Source organism: Nyctereutes procyonoides, unplaced genomic scaffold (genome assembly GCF_905146905.1).
Source record: "Nyctereutes procyonoides isolate TBG_1078 unplaced genomic scaffold, NYPRO_anot_genome, whole genome shotgun sequence".
In the NCBI taxonomy this organism is placed as follows: Eukaryota; Metazoa; Chordata; class Mammalia; order Carnivora; family Canidae; genus Nyctereutes; species Nyctereutes procyonoides.
The window spans coordinates 38,465,842-38,477,094 of record NW_026575043.1 but is presented as its reverse complement, the minus strand read 5'-3'; the positions used below and the strand labels follow the sequence as shown (position 1 = coordinate 38,477,094).

Below are 11,253 nucleotides of genomic sequence, written 5' to 3'. Positions count from 1 at the left end.
TAATAACATATATATATGTTGCATAAATGAAAGAAAGAAAGAAAGAAAGAAAGAGAGAGAGAGAGAGAAAAAGAAAAGAGAGAAAAGAGAAAGTGAGAAAGGGAGAGGGAAGGAGAAAGGAAGGAAGGAAAGGAGGGAGGACTAGAAAATAAATTCATCAAACTAAGTAAAAGGAAACAAACCACGTGAGCAAAAATTGGATCAAAGTCATTCCCAGACATTTCACAGGAGATGTGCAGATGGAAAGGAAACCTGATCTTCTATTCCATACAATATATCATTTGGGAAAAGCAAATATAAACATCAACGAGCTACCACCACACCCCTATCAGAATGGCCAAAGTCCAGTACACTGGGACGCTTGGGTGGCTCAGCAGTTTAGCACCTGTCTTTGGTGCAGGGTGTGATCCTAGAGTCCTGGAATCAAGTCCTCAGTTGGGCTCCCTGCATGGAGCCTTCTTCTCCCACTGCCTGTGTCTCTGCCTCTCTCCCTTTCTCTCTCTCTCTCTCTCTCATAAATAAATAAATGAATGAATGAATAAATAAATAAATAAATAAATAAATAATAAAATCTTTAAAAAATCCAGTACACTGACACTAGCTGAAGTATGAAAAGAAAATGAACTATTCATAATAGCCCCCAAATATATACCTTCTCCTCCATATGTTCCAGATTTACACCAGTCATAAATCGAGTTAGTATTATACATTTTCTTCTATGAAGCATTATAATAGACCAGTCCAACTGTGTGTTATGTATCCCCAAAATCCACAACTTTAGTATGATCATGAGAAACATCTGATAACTTAAATTCTGAGACATAATACCAAACCAAGAATCTTCAACATACTCAAAGCCAAGAAGAACAAAGGAAGACTGGAAAACTCACACACCATAGGATGTATGTCATGCAACGTGGCTACTTGACCTGCATCCCAGAATAAAAGAATAACAATGGCAAAACCCTGTGAAACCTGCCTAAACTCTCCAATCTCATTAATGTCAATGGACTACAGTCCAGTTATTTTTAAAATAGTACTACTGTGGTTATGCAAGGTATGAATAATCTGAGTGAAAGGGATGTGAGCATTCACTGTACTGGATTTATACTTTTTCCTGTAAATGTAAAATTATTACAGAATAGCAGTTTCAACCACAAACACGTGAAAATAAATAGATAAAAGCATATCATTTTCTCTTCTCTGTGTTTGCGAACCCCAAAGTTAACATTTGTGCTCTGATGACTCCCAGCCCTGACTCTACAATTTTTCAAAACCATTCCTTTGTCATTCAGTACTTTTTATTATTCTGTAAAGAAAAGTATAAAAATAGTAATCACATGACCTGTCTTGCATGTAAATAGCTTATGGGTCGGGATAAATGACCTCCACAGCAGCAGCTAAGTAGGATCTCCAACATATTATTATTATTAGAGAAAACCATTCAGAGTAGGCACCATGATTATCCCCAGTTCTGTCCAACATGGCGTGCTTCCATTCATCCTGGTCCTCTCTCTGACAAATGAAATGTCCCACACACCAGAAAACAAGCAAGTAGAGGCAGACTCCAGAAGGTATAAAAAGAAGGAAGACTTCCTACAAACCACGACCACTGAAGGAAACACAGAAGTGAGTTTTCTGGGTTCCTTTTTTTTCCCCATTATTTCCCTTAATGTAAAACAGGATGCTATAGAAGCCTCCAACTTCCAGAATGGGGAAAAAACCCCCCAAATTAAAAAATGTCAATGATCGAGGTCAGAGAATCTGGAGATAAGTTGGCATGAGCAGCGGAATATTTTGACAAACTTGCCCATCACCTACCCTCACACACTAATGAATTCCCCAACTGTGTGTTTTTGCAGGGCTCTCAGCAGTGCTGAGCAAAGACTTGGTGTTTATCTCCTTCTTGCAGAAGCAAACAGTGCCCCACTACTCACTGAGGGTTGTGTTAGTGGTTCAGCGGGGAGCTGAGCCTCAATCTCATGGTAGCATCAAGAAGTCTGGTCAAAGTGAGGCCAGTTGGACTAGTTAGCACTCCAGTTCTTCCCACCTATAATTATGGCAGTCCCTGGGAGAGTTCACTTCAACATCATCCTTCAGCCGGAAGACTGAATGGAGTTGTACCAGAGAAAACTGGTCTGCGCTCCCGTACTCAGTGTTGGTGTCAGTGGTGCCACAGAGCAGCTGAGCCTGGACACCCGCCTGGCATTAACACACTAAATAAGGGACTGAGAGGGAGGGGTCAACTATCCAAGTAGTTGACCCCTAGTGTCAACGAGGCCAGGAAGCTCAGTGGGAAACTGAACATCCATTCTATGTAGCCGGGCTTCTCCATTCAGGCCTTTGCATCCCTCTTTGGGGTCAGCAGGGACCTTGTCCCACTCCCTCACCTAATGGGATGTAGGAGGTGATGCTCAATGCCCCATTTTCCTAAAGAGGGAATCAGCAGCACAGAGAAGTGGAAGTTAATGCTCCACATTGTCTTGGGCCACTGGGAAGCTGATATACACACTGCCTGGCCTTCTACTGCCCCCCAATGGGAAGATTCAAAGATAAGATTCAAAGGAAGAAAAATGGGGACCCAGGATCTCACAATATAATACTCCCAATCTCCAGGATCCAGTAGAAATGATTGGCTATCAAGTTGTGAACCAGGAAAATCCAATCCTGAATGAGGAAGAAGATCCACTGCCTCTACACAAGGGCTACTCAGTTGTTGAAATGATAGGATAGATATTTCTAGGCAGCAATCATAAAATCCATCTGATGAGTGGCTACAAACACTCTTGGAATGAATGGAAAAGATAGAAATGCAGAATTGAAAGAGAAGTCATCAAAACCAATCTGAATGAAAAGTATAGAACTAAAAAATACAATAGATGAAATGGATACAGAAAAGTCTCTGCACAAACTCAAGAATAGGTCACACTTATTTGTTGTTTGTTTATTGAAAGCACAAATGGGCTACCTCCCTTCTGCATAATTCCTTCCACCGTGAATAGTCTCCTGAGACTGTCACCAGGGGGAGCTGTGCACCTGCTCAGAGCTGGCAAGGCCTGAAACCAACTGAAATGGTTCCACCTGACTGGATTCTGCACCCCTGCTCAATGCCTGAGTGAGAGGTGACAGCAGCTGCTTCCTCCTGGGAGACAAACTCAGAGGCCTTACCAACCCCAGATGTCCTCCTGGGAGAGAAACTACTAGCTGGGCTTAGGATCCAGAATCCAATGGAATTAGGTGCCCATATTTGTGTAATGAATGATCAATCACATCCTTGAAGGATATCACATAGTTTGTAAGGATCATTAACAAATATAAACATTTTGGAAAAGATTCTCCTCTAACATTCTAGGTGAAATCATGTCACACCGAAAGAAGGTCTGTTGAGGTTCTAACCCACAGGAATCAAGAATATGACTTTATTTGAAAACAGGATTGTTACAGATGGAATTAGATATGATGAGGCCATCCTGGGGTGGGCTGGCCTCCTAACCCAATATGACTGGTGTCATTCTAACAGGTCAGCCCTATGGAGACAAGGAGGTCTCCATGGGAAGAAGAAGGCAGAGGTTAAATTTTAGGGGTAAGCTAGGGAAAGCCTTCAAACCTCTAGTAGACATGGAAAAGACAAGAAAGAACTCCCCTACTGGTTTCAGAAGGAACATGGCCCTGCCCTGTAAGTTTTGAACTTCCAGCTTCTAGGACAGGAAGATGATACATTTCTGCTGTTAGGACATCTAGTTGGTGCTGCTTTGTTATGGTAGCACTAGGGCAGTAATAGCCCTAAACAACAATATAGGTAAATATGGAAAATATCCATAATAAGTGCAGAAATACAAATTGAAAATGCAATTATTTCTCTGGAAAACTGTATGGAGATTTCTCAAGAGTTAAAAATAGAACTATCCGGGATCCCTAGGTGGCGCAGCGGTTTGGCGCCTGCCTTTGGCCCGGGGCGCGATCCTGGAGACCCGGGATCGAATCCCACATCGGGCTCCTGGTGCATGGAGCCTGCTTCTCCCTCTGCCTGTGTCTCTGCCTCTCTCTCTGTGACTATCATAATTAAATAAAAAATTAAAAAAAAAAGAACTATCCGATGAACCAGCAATTGCGCTGCTGGGGATTTACCCCAAAGATACAGATGCAGTGAAACCGCAGGACACCTTCACCCCGATGTTTATAGCAGCAATGTCCACAATAGCCAAACTGTGGAAGGAGCCTCGGTGTCCATCAAAAGATGAATGGATAAAGAAGCTGTGGTCTATGTATACAATGGAATATTACTCAGTCATTAGAAATGACAAATGCCCACTATTTGCTTTGACGTGGAGGGACCTGGAGGGTATTATGCTGACTGAAATAAGTTAATCAGAAAAGGACAAACATTGTATGGTCTCATTCATTTGGGAAATACAAAAATTAGTGAAAGGGAATAAAGAGAAAGGAGAGAAAATGAGTGAAAATATCAGTGAGGGTGACAACACATGAGAAACACCTAACTCTGGGAAATGAACAAGGGATATTGGAAGGGGAGGTAGGCGGGTGGGGTGACTGGGTGATGGGCACTGAGGGGGGCACTTGGTGGGATGAGCACTGGGTGTTATGCTATATGTTGGCAAATTGAACTCCAATAAATAAAAATTAAAAAAGAAGATGTAGTCTATGTATACAATGGAATATTAGCCATCAGAAACAACAAATCCCCACCATTTGCTTCAACGTGGGTATTATGGTAGGTGAAGTAAGTCAGTTGGAGAAGTATAAACACTATATGGTTTCACTCATACAGGGAATATTAAAAAAGTGAAAGGGATTATAGGGGAAAGGAGAGAAAATGAGTGGGAATATCAGTGAGGGTGACAGAACATGAGAGACACCTAACTCTGGGAAACAAAAAAGGGGTAGTGGAAAGGGAGGTGGGTGTGGTGATGGGGTTACTGGGTGATGGGCACTGAGGGGGGCACTAGACAATATGAGCACTGGGTTTACACTATATGTTGGCAAACGGAACTCCAATAAAAAATACAAAAAAGGTAAATATTAATATCAATATATTATCTGCTATCATGTGTGGTTAAATAGGATGTCTTATACATTGAGGGTGAAATGACAAATTGGTGAAAAATTTTGGAACATAAATTCTAATTTTTATCAAAATATTAAAAACATACATAGTTTGTCTCAGTATTATATTTTCAGAATTCAATTATTAAAGAAATATTTCTACCTCACACATTTAGGAATGAATATACAGGTATGTAAAGTTCAGAGTTCTTGACAATAAAAAATAATTAAAATCCAGATGAATATTTCTGAATAGAAGAGAGACCAAATTGGGGCACCTGGTTGGTGCAGTCTGTTGAAGTCTGACTCTTGGTTTTTGACTCAGGTCATGATCGCAGGGTCTTGAGATCAAGTGCCATGTTGGGCTCTGCACTCACTATAGAGTCTTCTTACGATTCTCTCTCCCTTTCCTCTGTCCCAGCCACTCATGCTCTCTCTCTCTCAAATAAATAAATAAATATTTTTTTAAAAGTTGCCAAATATAGGATATTATCCTATGGAATAAAGATGAATCAAAATGAGAGACACCACATGTACTGGGAAAGAATGATCACCAATTATATTTTATATGTAAACCTGGACATGGTGCAATGGAACACAAAAAGCAAGATATAACTATATAATAATGTGTGTTTGTGTGTATTTAAAATTATTACAGCACGTCATTTAGAGTTTTTCATTCAGGAAGGAAGTGGCACTCCTCTGTAGGAGTGAACTGTCAGTCAGTGGATGAAATATTAATTATATAGACAATTTATATAAATGTTATTTAATATGAGGGCTGATACTGGGATGATTTATATACCTAAACTAAACTAAATATAACAGAGAACCAATAAAAAATTGGGAGAATTAATATTGTGAAAAATGTCAATGTTACTCAGGGAAATTTACACATTTAATGCAATCCTTATCAAAATACCATGGACTTTCTTCAGAGAGTTGGAACAAATAATCTTAAGATTTGTGTGGAATTAGATAAAACCCTGAATAGCCAGGGGAATATTAAAAAAGAAAACCAGGGCCAGGGGCATCACAATGCCAGATTTCAGGTTGTACTACAAAGCTGTGATCATCAAGACAGTGTGGTACTGGCACAAAAATAGACCCACAGATCAATGGAACAGAATAGAGAATCCAGAAGTGGACCCTCAACTTTATGGTCAACTAATATTCGACAAAGCAGGAAAGACTATCCACTGGAAAAAAGACAGTCTCTTCAATAAATGGTGCTGGGAAAATTGGACATCCACATGCGGAAGAATGAAACTGGACCATTCTCTTACACCATACACAAAGAGAAACTCAAAATGGATGAAAGATCTAAATGTGAGACAAGATTCCATCAAACTCCTAGACGAGGGATCCCTGGGTGGCGCAGCAGTTTGGCGCCTGCCTTTGGCCCAGGGCGCGATCCTGGAGACCGGGGATCAAATCCCACGTCGGGCTCCCAGTGCATGGAGCCTGCTTCTCCCTCTGCCTGTGTCTCTGTCTCTCTCTCTATCTCTATCTCTCTCTCTGTGACTATCATAAATAAAATTAAATTAAAAAAAACCCTCCTAGACGAGAACACAGGCAACACCATTTTTGAACTTGGGCACAGCACCTTGCAAGATACGTCCATGAAGGTGAGAGAAACAAAAGCAAAAATGAATTATTGGGACTTCATCAAGATCAAAAGCTTCTGTTTAGCAAAAGAAACAGTCAACAAAACTAAAAGACAACCTACAGAATGGGAAAAGATATTTTCAAATAACCTATCAGATAAAGGGCTAGTATCCAAGATATAAGATCTATAAAGAACTTATTAAACTGAACAGGAAAGAAACAAACATTCCAATCATGAAATGGGCAAAAGACATGAACAGAAATTTCACAGAGGAAGACATAGACATGGCCAACACGCACATGAGAAAATGGTCCTCATGACTTGCCATCAGGGAAATACAATTCAAAACCACAATGAGATACCACCTCACACCAGTGAGAATGGGGAAAATTAACAAGACAGGAAACCACAAATGTTGGAGAGGATGTGGAGAAAGAGGAACTCTCTTGCACTGTTGGTGGGAATATGAACTGGTACAGTCACTCCAGAAAACTGCGTGGAGGTACTTCAAAGAGTTAAAAGTAGAACTGCCCTACAACCCAGCAATAGCACTGCTGAGGATTTACCCCAAAGATACAGATGCAGTGAAACAGCAGGACACCTGCACCCCGATGTTTCTAGCAGCAATGTCCACAATAGCCAAACTGTGGAAGGAGCCTCGGTGTCCATCGAAAGATGAATGGATAAAGAAGATGTGGTTTATGTATACAATGGAATATTCCTCAGCCATTAGAAACGACAAATACCCACCATTTGCTTCAACGTGGATGGAACTGGAGGGTATTATGCTGAGTGAAATAAGTCAATTGTAGATGGACAAACATTAAATGTCTCATTCATTTGGGGAATATAAAAAAATAGTGAAAGGGAATGAATGGGAGAAGAGAGAAAATGAGTGAAAATATCAGAGAGGATGACAAAACATGAGAGACACCTAACTCTGGTAAACAAACAATGGGTAGTGGAAAGGGAGGTGGGTGATTGGGTGATGGGCACTGAGGGAGGCACTTGGCAGGATGAGCATTAGGTGATATAAGTTGACAAATTGAACTCCAATAAAAAAATTTAAATGTCATAATGCAGAAATAATTATTCAGTGGTAAATGAAAGTCCAGAGAAGTGATCAAGGACAAGACATGTTGTCCTGACAGTATGGTATTCTCTTGTCAAGGACAGAGATAAGAAGCCAAGATACGTATCACAGGAGCTGGTCAACCTAACAGAAGCCCTTGACAATAATAAATATAATCAAATAATTCAACCTATATGGTAACCTATGTAGATTAATTACCAGAGTTAAACCAATGGCTTTTCTGGGAGACATTAAACCTTGAGCTGGGTTAAAGTGTCTTATGTCCCATTAATGAAACCAGGGACAAGGTAGAAGTAAAGTTAGATAATCAGGAAATCCTGAAATATCTCATAAAATAAAGGTCTCAGTTGTCTGAGGGCATTGGTGACCTGGAAAAATGAGTGGCTCAACCCTAATATCTACAGAACTGACCTGCTCGTTGTGCTACCCTAGGTGGTGACATAAGAAAAGTCCAACTGCAAAGGTCAGATGCCCTTCTCAGAAGGCTGGGGAGTGACACAGGCTGGGGGGCATGGAGCCTGAGGCTAGCATGGAGTCTGAGGCTAGCAGGGGGCGCAGGTGGGGTGCTCTCAAGAGTCAGGGTCTTGGTCGGGAATATCAGGAAAATCTATAGCTGACTCCTGCACACTAGAGTAAGCAGGGTCCTCACGATAGTTGACTATCCTGCACCTGGGTCCCCAGGAGCCACATGAGCCTTCAGCTCTGAATCACACAGGCCTCGTATTTCATCCTCCACTGCATCATGGAGGAAATCATCTAGACCTGATTTTCACGGAAAGATAGGTGGACAGGATGATTCTACGACAAATATAAATTTGCTTCCTGAACTCAAGCTGCAGTGATCCCTGGCACCTGGTGCCTGGAACTGCCTGTGGCCTGGGCTCAGAGCTCAAAGCTGGGACTTTCCCAAGCCCTGGCCCCACATAACCCCTCCACTGCTCACCCTCTGACATCCTGAGGCAGAGGGACCTGACCCAGGACCAGGGAGGGGTCAGAGAGCTGGGGTCTCATTTGCATGGATGGGCCCTCCCTCTCTCAGAGGATGAAGAGGGGAAGGAAGACAGGAGAGAAGGCTCCGTTCAGCTGTGGGACCACAGAGGCAGGATCATTGATGACCTCTACCATGGCCAGGTTCCCTCTCCTCCTCACCCTCCTCGCTCACTGCACAGGTGACTGGATGTGGGGACAGGGGAAGGGGTCTTGGGAGTACATGTGAGGACATGCTTCCTCCTCTTTTCTCCAGACCCCAGCATCACCCTCTCTGTTTCTCTCCCCCTTGCAGGGTCCTGGGCCCAGTCTGTGCTGACTCAGCCAGCCTCAGTGTCTGGATCCCTGGGCCAAAGGGTCACCATCTCCTGCACTGGAAGCACAGACAACATCGGTGGTGATAATTATGTGCACTGGTACCAACAGCTCCCAGGAAAGGCACCCAGTCTCCTCATCTATGATGATGATAACAGAGAATCTGGGGTCCCGGAACGATTCTCTGGCTCCAAGTCAGGCAGCTCAGCCACTCTGACCATCACTGGGCTCCATGCTGAGGACGAGGCTGATTATTATTGCCAGTCCTACGATGACAGCCTCAATACTCACACAGTGCTCCAGTCCAATGGGGAAGTGAGACACAAACCTGTTGCCTCCACAACAATGGAGTTTCCTCTGCAGCCCCTACTCCTTGGCCTGCAGCTGGTTCTTTTGTTTATTTGGTATAAGTTGGAGTCTGAGATACACTCCAGGGAAGTTTGTCTACAAAACCTGACCCCATTCTCTTAAATTCAGCTCCCAAAGCCTGTTCTTGGCATGAACACATGATACAATTTCACCAAACTGAGCAGACATGCCTTGGTGCCAGGGGCAAGCTGCCCCAGGGAGTGACTTCATGTAGGTCAAGCCAGAAACAGGCATGCAGGCTTTCTGAAACATGGAAACCATTAGTGTACACTGTGCCCTGGTTCCAATGCTCTCACAAATGGGTCCTGAAATTCTCCTCTATTATAATGGTTAGTCTGTTTGTGGACCCCAATCAATTCTCTGGCTCCATGTCTGGCAACTCCAGCTCTCTGACCATCACTGGGCTGAGACCAGAGGGTGAGGCTGCCCTTCACAGCTCCTCCTGTGACAGTATCTAAGGGCTCACACAGAGCTCCAGGGATCTGAGACCAGAATCCCTTTCTCATCTGGTGGGAGGGAGGCCCCAGAATCTGCTCAGGCTCAACCTGTAGCTTGTGTTTGCTTCTCTGCTGCTGCCACCATGGGCACAGTTCCATCCAGGGGCACCACTTGGGAGCGAGGGATCCTCCTTCCTTTCCATCCCCCAGTTACTCACAGTTGCCTCTTCCTTGACAAAGGGCTGCAGAGGACAGAAAGGACATCTTGCATCGGTTTGGGACACATAGTATCTTTGCACTGATGTCCATGGACTGGGACTGGCAGGTCCAGTGTGCTGTCTCCCACCTGACATCTGAGGCATCCAGGGTCTCCATCCTTGCTCATTTACTGGCCTGTAGAATTTTCCACAATGTGCCATCTTCTCATTAGTCCTAATAGGAATTTTCTGTTTTTATGCTCACTGGGGAGATTGTTCTCTGTCAGTTCTGTTCCACAGGCATATTCGAACATTCAGGTGGCTTGACTACCAGTTTGTTCCAATCAATGCTGAGAGCTAACCTTTTTTTTTTCTTTTCGAAATGCAGGTGAAGAATGTTGTTGAGTATTAATGGAGTTAAAGGTCACTTTGGCCTGTTCATGATCTTGTGGGAACGTTCTCCTGGTTCACCCCATTAGCTGAAGCGCTGGCTGTGGAGCTGAGTTATATATGTGGCAGAGAGTGTGTTACCATGGTATACATGTCTCTATCTTCTTCTAGTTTACGTGTTTTTTATGAGAATTTAAAAAACAAGTGGTGGGCAGCCCTGGTGGCACAGCGGTTTAGCACCGCCTGCAGCCCGGGATGTGATCCTGGAGAGCCGGGATTGAGTACCATGTCGGGCTCCCTGCATGGAGCCTGCTTCTCCCTCTGCCTGTGTCTCTGCCTCTCTCTCGCTCTGTCTCTCGTGAATAAATAAATAAAATCTTTAAAAATAATAAAAATAAAAATAAAAAACAAGTTGTGGTCAAAGAATCTCTCAAATCTATTGAGATAGTATAATTTTAGCTATCAAACTATTAACGTGATGCCTTATAGTAAAGGTTTATCATTGTAAAACCCAACTTGTATTCCTTGAATAAATCACATATGGACACAGAGTATCAATATATTAATCAGGTACTGTAATTTCTTGTTGGTAACTTATTTAGAATATTTACCTCAATATTTCATAGTATTGGTCTGCAATTTTTGTTTTCTTTTAAAAATTATGTGTTTATTTACTTATTCATTTATCTGCAACCTTTTTTTGCATATTGTCTGTATTTTATTTTTCTGGTATAGGTACCCATTATATTTGCTTTCTATAAGAATTTAAAATTTCCAGTTCTTTCAGCATTT

At 42.5% G+C, this 11,253-nt stretch overlaps 1 gene segment (V, D, J or C); it reads left to right on the top strand.

Annotated features, from left to right (window-relative positions):
- The first annotated feature begins 8,857 nt into the window (after window positions 1-8,857).
- LOC129508287 (immunoglobulin lambda variable 1-40-like) lies at window positions 8,858-10,398 on the top strand. The segment is given in 3 exon segments: window positions 8,858-8,935; window positions 9,049-9,383; window positions 10,372-10,398. Coding segments are annotated over 3 exon segments (420 nt in total).
- The last annotated feature ends 855 nt before the right edge of the window (window positions 10,399-11,253 follow it).